Source organism: Equus asinus, chromosome 1 (assembly GCF_041296235.1).
Source record: "Equus asinus isolate D_3611 breed Donkey chromosome 1, EquAss-T2T_v2, whole genome shotgun sequence".
NCBI lineage: Eukaryota > Metazoa > Chordata > Mammalia > Perissodactyla > Equidae > Equus > Equus asinus.
In genome coordinates, this window is record NC_091790.1 from 29,957,457 (window position 1) to 29,970,845 (window position 13,389).

A 13,389-nucleotide genomic window follows, 5' to 3' on the forward strand; every position below is an offset into this window, starting at 1 on the left:
TTTTCTCCCTGTGCTGGATCATTCCCCTCGGCATACAAACCTTTCACGATATATCCCACTTTTTACAAGACTCCCTTGATGCCACATCCCAGTGCAGCCCCTCTCATTTCTCTGATCCCTTTTGCAGCAAACTCCGAACTCCAGGTGGTCCAAACCGGCTGTCTCTGCGTCCTGTCCTCCCATCCTCCCTCAACTCCAACCGGGCTTTGACCCACCGAGTCTTCACCGAAACCTGTGTCCCAGTCACCAAAGACCTCGGCACTGCCAAACCCACCGGTCCCTTCTCCGGCATCACGTTGCCGGATGCTTAGCCCCTGACACACCTGACCACTCTCTTCTCACAACACGCTCTTCCCTGGGCTTCTGGGACATCGCTCTCTCGTGGTGCTTGTTCCAGTTCCCCGGCAGCTCCTCGTCAGCCTCCTCTGCTGTTCCCTGTCATGTAGCAGACCTTTAAGAACTCAGCACAGTCGCACGCCACGTAACAACCTTTCCGTCAGTGATGGACCACATATACCACGGCGGTCCCGTAAGATTAGTACCATAGAGCCTAGGTGTGTAGCAGGCTGTACCATCGAGATTTGTGTAAATATACTCTACGATGTTCGCAAAACAAGAAAATCGCCTAATGATGCATTTCTCAGATCATATCCCTGCCGTGAAGCGATGCATGACTGTACCTCAGACTTTGCCTCCATCACTCCCCAGGCAATCTCATCCAGTGGTTTTCCATCTATACGATGGCAGCTCCCAAACTGACTTCCCCAGCCCAAAGCACTGCCCTAAACCCAAAGGCACAGCTATAACTGCCCAACCTCCCCGTTCGGATGTCCAGTAAGCGTCTCAACATCAACATGACCAGGCCAAACCTGCTTCCCCCGACACCTGCGTTTCCCACAGCCCTTTCCACCTCTGACAAGCTCAACTCCATCCCTTCAATTGCTCAGACCGAAAACCTAAGAGTCATCCTTTCTCTTCTCCCTCGCCTCACATCCTACATTCAATCATCAGCAGATCCTATCAGCTCCACTTCAAAATATCCAGAACCGGACCACTTTTCACCATACCCACTGCTTCAACCCGGTCCAATCTATTATCATTTCTTATCTGGTCTACCAAAAATCCCAGCTTCCCCCTTTGGCCACCCCCTCCACATCACTCCTCTGTTCAAAATCCTCCCAAGGCTCCCACCTCCCTCAGAATAAAAGTCAGAGTCATGGGGCTGGCCCGGTGGTGTAGTGGTTAAGTTCATGCACTCTGCTTCAGTGGCCCAGGGTTCGTGGGTATAGATCCCAGGAGCGGACCTAGCACCACTCATCAAGCCATGCTGTGGTGCGTCCCACATAAAATAGAGGAAGATTGGCACAGCTGTTAGCTCAGGGACAATGTTCCTCAAGCAAAAAGCAGAAGACTGGTAACAGATGTTAGCTCAGGGCCAATCTTCCTCACCCCCCCCCCAAAAAAAAAGGGTCAGAGTCACTACAATGGCCTAGAGGAAATGGCCCCCAGCTAATTCTCTGCCTTCTCTCCAGTCCTCTTCTTCCACTCTCTTGGTCGCTCCTGCTGCTCCAGCCACAATGGCCCCTTCGCCATTTGCCAAGTACATCAGCCATGCTCCCTGCCAGAGCAGCTGATACATGGGCCCCTCAGCCCAGACTGCTCTTCGCCTGGTCAGATGCACAGTTCACTCCCTCACCTCCTTCATGGTCACCTTCAATGTCACCTTACAGGAAGACCCTGGCATAGTGCAGCCTCTAGAAAACAGCCCCGGCCCCCCGCTCCTCTTCCTGCCTCAGTACATGAACCAAAGCGATTAACTCACGCTGCCTCCTCTCAAGGGTCAACTCTAAAAATACAGGAGCGAGCTGGGGCTGCCGCTCCGTCTGTTTGTGGTGACACTTCTGCAGGGACAGCAGGTGGAGGAGCCTCACAGGAACCAGGAGGCTGACTCACTGGAGACACACGCTTGTCATTTCTAGGAACCCACTCCTTCAGCGCTTCCATTCTGGTGGTTTGGGTTTCTATTTGCAGGCCGGGGGCGAGGAGCAGGGAGCGTTGGGGGAGTTTTTTGTTTGCGGTACAAAAACAGTGTTTTAAAATGTAGAACTGGTTTTTAGAACAGAGGGATTCCTACAGATCGCAACAAAATAATTTTACATACAAGCAAAACCCAAGGGTCGGTCTACCCCTGAACGAGCCTTCCCTGTGCACTCACACCTTTGACCACAACACACACGTCAGTGTGAAGAAGAATGGCGGCAGGAAACCAAAAAGGTTCCGGTTGAAAAGACAGCTCCTCAACTTTCCCCCCAGGCCACTCACTGGCAACCACATTTCAAAGGCCACTTCTCACTGATCCCTGTTCCTTCATCTTTTCCTCCATATCCTAAAACAAAGCTGCAATTAATACTTTCGCAATCTCCCTGATTTCCTACAACTCTCCTGGCCCCTATGAACAGTAACACTTATAGGAATCTGCTCGCAGGCCCAGAGGAAGCTGCCCTCCATATGTTTATTGAAGCACGACCCCCCCGCCCACCAGCCCCGGCCGAGCGGCGATCTACAGTCCACAAAAGGAAAAAGAAAAGCCCTACCCCACATCTCTAGTGATGTGAAGGGCAAGTTTCATGTTCCAGGAGCTAGAGGGACTGGGATTTTCCCAGGCCGGGGAGGGTTTACACCGAACTGCCCTCTGCACTGGTTAACACAGAGACAAAAATAGGCAGATGATACGCTGCTTCGGGCACCTCAAAAACCCCAGCCAGCAGCAGCTGTTTTGTAAGTTGCACAGCAAAGTGGAGTTTACGATGTGCGTTGCCATCCATCCCACGGGCTTGCCTTCTTGTTCCCCATTCCCCCCTCTAACAGATCCCTGGAATCCGGTCCAGCAGCCGCTCCCTCCTTCCAGGGAAGCCTGGCGGGGTCTAAGTGAGGACAGGAGCCCCCTCTGACCACTGACCCCCAGGCAGAAGTCAGCTGGGACTTCTCGACTCCTCCAGGAGATGAACAAGGAGGCTCTCTTTCCTTCCATGGACGGTGGCGGTGCTACAGTCACCACAGGAAGGAGGGGGAAGCCAAGAAACTGCTCAAAGGGCCCGGGGCCCGCCCCAACATATGGCACCTGGCACGCGCCCACATCCTACACCTCCTATCGCCCAGCTCCTCCCTGTTTAAGGGAATTTGAGTGGGGCTCTCTGCTGCTCGCACTGACGGGATCCTGAAGGACACATTCCTCAGAACCACAGAATGGTGGAGACAAAATGGACTCCGAGAATCAGAGTCCAGTGCTTTTAAAACTTTTTTAAATGACGGAAAGGTTTCTTTCTCAAAAAGACTCTTAGGTGGAGTGCCAATGTACACAAGGGGTAAAGAAGAAACGCCAAGGCACCAATGGAGAGCTAATGGGGGTGCAGAGCAACAGGCTAAAAATATCACTGATCCAATGTAGCAACTCTAACTTATAGATAAAAGCAGTCACTGCCGCCACCACCATCCAGGAACAAGAGGACGGGCCAGGCACTTAATGGCATTCTGATCCCCACAGCAACCCTCACAGCAGGATCAGCACCCTGATGTGACACCCAAGGAAAGTAAGACCTCGCAGGATCCGTAACTGGCCCAAGGCCTCAGAGCTAGTAAAGGAGGGGCCCAGATTCAAACGCAGGACAGGAACTTGCAAACTCAACTCCCAGCTCTCTCGAGGAGGAAGCTGAGATCCAGACAAAAGACAGGACTTGCCACCGCCAACTCAATAATGCAGCTCTCCTGTCTGCAGCTGCAGAGGGAACACACTGCACTGCGCCCATCGACAGCAACACGGGTTTAGCAGCTGTCTCCGGGCGGGAACAGGGCTGGGGGATACTTGGGAGGGCCGAAAACGACCTAAGGCTCAAGACCAGCCACAGAGACACAGCAGCCAGAGGAACGCCCAGCCCATCCCTCATCTCCTCAGAAACAATATAGAGCCACATGCCAACAACGGCTTCCAGCCCTACGCTGCACAGCTGCACAAGGAGAGGCCACAAATGTCCTTGCTGCAAAGAGTACAGTCCGGAATCGCCAGTTGTCACCAGGGCACCAACACCATGAAAACAAGACGACAAACTCCAATAGAGGAATTGGGCCCCAGGAAAGAGCATTAACAGAGCAATCAGAGCAGAACCTTACAATACATCTCCGGAGGGATGACGAAAGCGGTGGCATCCACGAAGAACGAACAGGCAGCTGCGAATATGGCAGTCCCCCCCTTATCCACGGTTTCGCTTTCTGCAATTTCAGTTTCCCGCTGTCAACCACGGTCCAAAAATATTAAGTGGGAAACTTCAGAAATAAACAATTCCTAAGTTTTAAACTGTGCACCATTCTGGGCAGCATGATGAAATCCCACACCATCCGGCTCCATCCCACCTAGGACATGAGAAATGCCTTTGTCCAGTGGATGCACACTGTATACACCACTCACCCATCTGTCACTTAGTAGCCATCTCAGTTATCATATCGACTGTCGAGCTATCACAGGGCTTGTGTTCAGGTCACCCTTATTTTACTGAATAAGGGCCCCAAAGCGCAAGAGCAGTGATCCTGGCAATTCGGATATGCCAAAGAGAAGCCGTAAAGTGCTGCCTTTAAGTGAAAAAGTCAAAGTTCTCGACGTAATAAGAAAAACAATCATATGCTGAGATTGCTTAGATCTATGGTAACTTTTATTACACTATATTACTATAATTGTTCTATTTTATTATTATTGTTGTTAATCTTTTACTGTGCCCAACTTATAAATTAAACTTTATCACAGGCATGCACGTATAGGAAAAAACACAGTATACAGAAGGTTTAATACTATCCACGGTTCCACGCATCCACTGGGTCTTGGAACGTATCCTCCACGAATAAGGGGGAACTACTGTCTACATCAATCAGAGACCTTGTTGAAATAAAAAAATCAACAGAAGACTTCAAGAACTTAGAACAACAGGACAGTTGCTAAGCTAGGAGACAGGAGACAAGACATTCTTCTGGAACCCTGTCCAAAGTGGTAACTAGATACAAAGTCTAAAAGACAAATCAAGCAGGACAAACAACGTCACAATACAGAAAAACTGAACAGCACAATTAATGAAACTCTGACCCAAAAAGAGAACATTTTTTCCAAACATACAGAACACTGCCTACTTGACAGGGTGCTAGGCCACAAGGCAAGTGTCAACAATTCTACCACAATTACTGGCCACAATGGGGGAAAAATCCATTTACCTGGGGGAAAAAATGATTTTAAAAAGTTAGTGGGGGGCCGGCCCCATGGCCGAGTGGTTAAGTTCGCACGCTCCGCTACGGCGGCCCAGGGTTTCTCTGGTTCGGATCCTGGGCACAGACATGGCACCACTCATCAGGCCACGCTGAGGTGGCGTCCCACGTACTATAACTAGAAGGACCCACAACTAAAATAGACATCTACGTACTGGGGGGATTTGGGGAGAAAAAGCAGAAAGAAAAAAAAGAAGATTGGCAACAGTTGTTAGCTCAGGTGCCAATCTTTAAAAAATTTTTTTAAAAGTTAGTGGGTCCAGGAAGTTTGAACATTTAGAACTTCTGGGTCCAAGAAGGAAATATTTAGAATTAAAGGATAAAAACAAAACCAACGAATGGTATGTGCTTCGCGACAAATATACAGCTTTAAATTCATCTCTTAATTATATAAAATGATTTAAAATAAAAGATCTAAGCTTTCAACTCAAACTAGAACAAGAAAAATGAGGTAGAAGTTAGCAATAGGGCAGAAATTAATAAAATCGAAAATAAATGGTAATGGAGATGGTAAACAAGACAAAACGCTAGTTCTTTTGAAAAGACTTGAACTATTCTTCCTCTACAGTCCATCCTCTCAAAGGCGTCAGGCCCAGATAGTTTTACTGGTGAGTTCCACCAGAATTTAAGGAAGAGAAAATGTCCATCTCACACGAAACTGTTCCAGGGCATGTAAAATACTAAAAGCCAACCAGCTCTTCCCAGCAAACAAACATATTCTTGATACTAAACTCAGCCAGGAACAGCAGAGCAAAGAAAATCACAGCCCCGTCTCACTTCAACATGGTTGTGAGCATCCTACATAAAATATTAGTAAACAGAACCACACAGAGTCATGGAAAAAAGCAAACTTTCACCTTTCCTCACATCCTACATAAAAATTAACTCAAAAAGTTGATCATAGGGCTAAATATAAAAGTTAAAACTACAAAACTTCTAGAAAACAATCATAGGAGAAAATTTGTTTGCCCTTAGAGTAGATCAGTGGTTCTTAATTACTGGAGGTAACTTTGCCCACCTGGGGTCATTTAAGATGCCTGGAAACGTTTTTGTTTGTCACAACTGTGGGGGAGGGAAGGGTTTCTCTTAGCATCTAATGGGGAGAGGCAAGGGATGATGCTGAATACCCTACAAGGCACAGGACTGTCCTCACAAGCAAGAATTATCTAGCCCAAACGTGAACAGGGCTGAGGTTGAGAAACCGTGGGGAAGGCAAAGATTTCTTAGTCTCTAAAAAGCACAAACCACAAAAAGAAAAAAAAAAGATAAATTAAAACTTCCTCAAAATCAAAAAATATCTGTTCTTCAAAGGATTTAGTAAGAAAACGAAAAGGCAAGCCAAAGACTGGGAAAAATATTCGAAATACACATTACACATACCAAAGACAGGACTTGTATCCAGAATAAATAAAGAATTCTCAAAACTCTTTAAAAAAAATTTTTTAAGGGACAAGGGGCAAAGGCCTGTTTTTCAGAGACACAACAAAGATTATCCAAATGGTCAATAAGCACACGAAAGATGTTCAACATCTTAGGCATCCCAATAAATACAAGAAAAGATATTTAACATCGTAAGTCAGCAGAGATAGGAAAATTAAAACCACACCGAGATACCATTACAAACCCACTAGGGTGGCTAAAATTTAAAAGACTGATAAGATCCAGTGTTGACAAGGATGTAGGATAACTTGAACTCTCACATATTGCTGGTGGGAATGCAAAATAGATAACCACTGTGGAATTCAGTCTGACAGCTCCCATCCAGGTAAACATTCACCATCCATTGAGCAATCCCAATCCTAGGTATCTATCTACCCAAGAACAAAAGGATGGCACCGGTCCACACAAAATCTTGTACATAAATATTCACAAGAGCTTTATTCATAATAGACAAAAACTAGTAACATCTAGATTAGTCTTGGATCAAAGAGAAAATCAAAACTGAGATTACACGCTTGTTAAAATTAACAAAAATAAGTGGAGAGTGTTCAAAGTTGCTGCCTCCCCACGCAGAGCAGTCGAGGCCAGCAGCCTTCCAGGATCCCAGTGTGGTGTTCTGTTTATGGTGTCTCCATTCCAGCTCTGATCCCTCCCAGTTTTTTCCTCTGCTTAAGAAATGCTTAAGAAATACTTGGAGAATAAATGAGTCCTGTGTCACCTTGCCAGGAGTAAAGCATAAATTCAGGCCTCTGTCCCTCCCTGGTCATGAGTCAGTGCTGAGGAAAACACAAGGACTCCTAAGTATACCAGATCTCAGCTACTTCCCCTCCTCAAACACCATCCCCGACCAGGGGAGGCATTACCAAGAGGTCTCTGTGGCTGAGACAATTCAAAGGAAAAAGAACAGAAAAAGAAGAGAAACAACAGTACCTGCAAAGCAATCAGCTACTTTGCGCCACTAGCCCCCATTCTAAGACCCTGTTGAATTCTCTCTGCCTAGTAACCATACAGTTTTATATGCCGAGATCAAAACAAAGACAAGATCTAAATTATTTTTCTCAATGCCCTCTTTTAAAAACCCCTCTATGAAACACTGATAAAAGATTCATTTCCTGGCAATTTGTCAGGATGCTACTCAAAGAAATAATGTGTGAGATCTCATGTACCCATAATCAAGAATCTAGGGCGTCTACACACACGTATTGTTGCAAGAAATGTACACGCACAAATGGATGTGGTCCAGGTTTAACATGTGGCCCAAATTAAGCATATAAGCATCATTCCTGCAGGAAAAAAATCTCCTCAGAGACAGCAACTAAACCAACCCCGGCTCCCAGCTGGCTTCATTATTCTCTTGTCCACACTATAATAAAACCTTTCCAACATTTATATCCAAACAACTGGGGGAAAACTTGTTCCGAATAACTTTTAAAGTACTTAACTACTTAAATCAAGCCAGCCCAATGCATTGTTTTATAACTAGTACAAACTGTTAAGACCCCACTCATTAAGGATGCTAACACCTAAATACAGGGGTGGAAACTCACCTCTTATATATGTGAGGTGGCATGTTACACAAGCGTAAATCACAGTAACGAGTAAGCTATCGACAAGCGGAGAGCATCTGGGTCACTTTTGGTGACTTTGCATGGCCTGACCTCTGCCCCCCGTGCCCCTGGGCCCCTTCTCCTCTTGCTCTCTCTGGTCCTGCCCCAGTGACCTGCAGACATCCCTCATCAACACAACACCCCTTTGGACCTCTGGACATGCCAGTCCCACAGCTGGTCACACTGGCCTCCAGTTCTTTCTCCTGGCACATCACCTCCCAAGAAACAGCAGAGTGACAAAGATTCACCAACTTCTTCCACCACACAAGACACCTGGGCAGCAATCCTCTTGCTTAAAACACCCATGCCTGACTCTCTCCACAGAACACTTACAGAGCCACACGCACTTAGGGAAGTTTGCCCTCGTCCCTGCTTTTCAGGGCACGACGCGCAGAGACCCCATCTCTCGTGTGCTCAGATGTAGTCTGAGCTGCTGCCGAGGGTTCGCCACTCTCCTTCCTCCCTCCCCATAACTGCGCCCCTGCCCAGCACCCTGACCCCAGGAGTGGTCAGGGCCACAGCTGGCCTCGAAGCTTTGCCCCCACCCCAGGGCCCAGAAGGTGCCCTGCAGGCAGCCCTGAAGCTGGCCAGGACTTCCCTCCTGTTGGTCCAAAGGGACTACAGATGAAAAGTACCCTCTGGGGTTTTAGAGACCTGGGCTTGGGGAGGAGAAGATGTTTCCCTGGAAAACCAACTTCATTTTTTAGAGACAAAGAGAACTAACTACGAGGGTCTGGCTGAAGCCAGACAAGGGTCTAGTTGAAACTGGACGGTGTCTGGGCACTCCGAACCCAAGGTGTGGATGATGGGGATCTGGGTTCTGCCCTAGGCACCAAGCCACAATGGACAAGACAGTTTTCAATGGAAAAATGTGTTCCATGGTACAAACAGGGAATTTACAAACATTCCGAATTGTGATCCCTGTGAGGACGGCTGCCGTGTGACTGAGCTGCACAAACACACACGGTAACAACACTTGCAGAAGTCTACTTTCCCTACTCATAGTGGATAACGGGCTGAGTTATGTACATTTCAGCCAAATGAGTTATGTACATTTCAGTCAAAACGGACTCCGGGGGATGGAATAAAACGGCAGCTTAACGTATGCTGCTTTGGTGATACTTGGGACAACTTTTCACACTGGCTTAAAAAAACAGCTCACATTGCCATTCTTCAAATACGCGCTAGAGGTGAGGAACTTGTAGCCAGTGCCATAAAAGTACTACACAAACTTTTGACCCCCTCCTCCCCCCAAAAAATCTTAAGAAGTATTTAAGCCAAGGTATCCACCGAAAACAGGAACAAACAGAAAAAACTTCACTTTGCAGGTATTGGGTTTGAAGCAGATTCAACACGGCTCTGGAGAAGTCTCAACGGGAAACCACACAGCAGTAACAGGGGAAAGAAATGTGAGCAAGCCCATCTCCGAATGGAACGGGAGGTTTGCCATGCGAAGGAAATCTGGCAGAAAAACCAAACAAATCAACATTAAAGATAGTCTAAGGTGGCAAAGGACACATTTATCACACTAACAATGCCTATCACCCTTCAGACCACTCAAGTATTCACTAAGTTATGCCCACATGGGACTGTGCCAGAAGTATTTGAAGATATAAAGGCCATTTCCTACTGGACCAAGAGGCCGTGTTCCACTTGGAGATGAGGTCAGTGAATGCAGGTTCAACACATTGGGAAGAGTCACCTAACCGGAAGGTAAGGGCCTCCTGCATCAGCCACGGAATCTGGGTCTGCCCTTGAGGCCAACTTCAACCTTAACTCTTAAGAAATAAACTCCAACTTGCTAACAAGACCAAGACTTCGACTTCCCAGCTAAGTTAACTCTTTATGGGTGTGTCTGGTCACAGTAGCCATTATTCCAAAACTCCCTCCTTTAAATGTCTGTTGCAACCTGACCTTGTATCAGTGGCCGGTGGTCTCCGGCATCATGCTCGTTACTTGAGTAACTATGTATCTTAGGGGAGCAACTGGCCTACAAACTAAAGTGCAGTCAATTCTCCCTCGCCCTTCCAAAAACGGAGAATGCTAATTTCTGCAAATTCTGAACTCAGGGGTGCTAAGAAGACCATCTCTGATAGAAGGGAAGAATAAGAACCCCATAAACCCACCACAAACTCAAAGTTCAGCTCAAAGTGGGCTCAAATTCACTTCATTCTGAGAAGGAACTCGCTAGCACCAGGGAGAACCGCGGGTTGCTCCCTCGTCTTTCAGAACTTTTCCTCCTGCTCGCTTTCTACCAAAGTTTAAAAAATAAATAAAAGTTGGATTTCCCATCATCCGAAACAGTCCAGAGAAGGTTGGTCAGATAATTCTCGGAATTGGCAGTTCCCCAGCCCCGGGACTCCTGGCCATGGCCAGACACGAACAGCCCTCGATGGGACCAGAGATTATACAATCATGGTTCCCAGAGCAGGACTCCACGAGAATGATCCACTCCGGAGACAATGACATCATGTGAGCAACTAGACAGGAAGTTAGGTTCGGAGAAGCGAAGGGTAAAGTCGCGAAAGCCGATACAGGAGGACCACCCCCCGCTCCCCTGATCAAAAAAAAAAAAAAAAAGTCACCTTCTGCAGAAAAACTACTTTCAAGGGAAAATGGAAAACCCGCACGGAGGAAATCAATCAGCAATTGAAACCCGCCCCCCCGCGCCCAACTCCAGGGCCCTTCGTGCGGGAGAGTCTTTGCACTCAGGGGCCTCTCCAAAGCCCCGCTGGTGGAACTTCGAGGACAACGTGGAGCGGGAACAAAGCGGAGCTGTAGTTCCTGCGTCCTCCAACTTTCGCAGGCGCACCGCTGCGAGAGGGCAGGCGCCGGGCGCGAGGCTGCCCGCAGCGTGTCACCCGGACGGCTCGGGGCGGCCGGCCGCTCGGACACAAAGCCGCCCCGGACTTAGTGACAGCCACAAGTGGCCAGGCAGCCGCCCCCCGGGCCAGCGCCAGGGCGCCGCGTCCCCCGCGCCCCCCGCCCGCGCGCACCACCTCTCGGTCTCTCTGCCGTGGCCACCACGCCGGCAACTTTCCCTCGGGGCAGAGGGACCCCAGCCCGGACAAGAGGCGACTCAGGGACCCCAGCCCCACCCCTGAGCGCCCCCGCCCCCCACCCAGTCCCGCCGCGCGCCCGGAGCACGGCAAGTGAAGCCTGCGCCCGGGCGGCCACCCACCTGCACAGCTCTGGGAAGTCGGCGCCCTCGGCCCGCGCTGCCCCCGGGGCCCAGACGAGCAGCAGCAGCTGCAGCAGGAGCAGGGCGCGCGGCGGGCGGCCGGCGAGCGCGGGCCCCAGGTGGGCGCTCCGGCCGGCGGCGGCCCCCATCGCGCCGGGCCCGGGCTGCACGGCTGGCGCGGGACGAGCGGCCCTGGACCACCGGGGACCGCGCCCGGGACCTGGTCGTGCCGCCAGGGCGGAGGCGACGCGAGGCGGCGAAGAGCGCGAGCGGAGCGCGAGCGGAGTGGGAGCCCAGGGGCGCGCGGCTCGGCTGGGCTCGGCGGCGGCGGCGGCAGCGGCCCCGGAACCGCGTCACGTGACCGCGCCCGGCACCGCCCCCGCCCCGCCCCGCTCACATGACTCCCTTGTTCAGGTGATCCCCGCCCGCCGGCTCCGCCCACCGGGTCACGTGAGCGCGGCATGCGCGGGCCGGCAAGCGGCGCGGCAGGCGGGGCGGGGCACGCGGGCGCAGGTGCGCGACCCCCGGCCCCGGCCTCAGTTTCCCCCCCCAGGGCGCGCTCCGGCTCGCGACACTGGTGCTTCCCAACTTGGAGTAACCGCTTCCCAGCCTTGACTCGCAGGTAGGGGAAGACAAAATGACTGCGACTAAGTGCCCAGCTGTCAGGGCCACCGCACAGCTGTGTGGCTTTGGATCCGTGACGAATGGGGACACACTTTTCTTGCCCTGCGAAGTCAAATCGCCGAGCCCTGCGCGGGGGTTTCCAACCTTTGCCCAGCAGGGCCTCTCATGACCTTCTGTGGGAATGTTCTTTCCCTAGCCTGGGCTTCCCGCAATAAGGAGGGACGCACAAATACAGAAATGTGAAATATAAAGGAGGCGAAAGTGTAACTACCCAGCGAGTGGCACTCAACAAATCTTTATTAATTCCTCTATTCGAGTATTTTGTTGAAGCCATGCTGTGAATGAATGACTCTGAGCTAGGCACCATGAAAGTAAAAAGGTAAATCCTTTCAGATTTATCAAAAAATTGACCGTCTCTTAAAGAAAATAAAAAGATACAGAATAATCACGATGGTAACAACTCCGTACCAGACGCTGCTACCACTTAACAAACATGAATCCAGAAACCTCTGAGGCAGAAATGTTGTTACAGATTAGGAAGGAGATCACAGAGATGTTAAGTAACTTGCCCAGAGACGCTTTGAGATGTGGCAAAGCTGGGATTCAAACGCATACAAATAATCAGGATTCAATAATAGCTAACACTTATTGAGCGGGTAATTATGTGCCAAGGAATGTTCTGGTGCTTTGATTTAGCTCATTGAATCCTAACACAATCCTTTAAAAGAGGTATCTTTATGGCACCCATTTTACAGATAAGGAAACTCAGGCACAGAGAAATTAAATGACTGGCCAGTCACGCAGCTAGTAAGTGAAAAAGCCAGGTTTTGAGCCCAATCTAGACAGTCCCATAGTGGCTTAGCCACTTTGCTGTACAGCCAAAGAGTAATACAATGCAAGAAAAGAAAATGTTGTAGTGGTTCAAAGGGATTGCTCAGATGTCCAACTGTGGGCATCAAGACAGAGTTCATATTTTGCAGCTTCAATTGTCTCATAGATAATGGCAAAGATCTTCAGTGGATGCTAAAACCATCAGGTGAGAAATTATTGCCAACTGGAATATTCACTTTGTCTCAAAGTATATTTCCCTAATAAAGAGAAAATAATATCTTTACAATAGAAAGGTCTGATAGAACCACCTTAAGTCATTAAAATTAGTATCACCATTATTTGGAAAAAGAGCATTTTCTGCTTCCTGAAGTGATGCAATGAAAAATCCTGCAAAAGGATAAT

General features: G+C 49.2%; 1 protein-coding gene across 1 annotated transcript in view; it reads right to left on the reverse strand.

Moving 5' to 3' along the window:
* IGF2R (insulin like growth factor 2 receptor) overlaps nucleotides 1-11,855 on the reverse strand; it is a 115,703-nt gene extending 103,848 nt beyond the window's left edge. Inside the window, exon 1 of the mRNA XM_044760750.2 lies at nucleotides 11,533-11,855. Within this exon, the coding sequence (XP_044616685.2) occupies nucleotides 11,533-11,681 (149 nt within the window). The 5' untranslated portion in view covers nucleotides 11,682-11,855. The remainder of the gene's footprint in view (nucleotides 1-11,532) is intronic.
* Nucleotides 11,856-13,389: the final 1,534 nt, after the last annotated feature.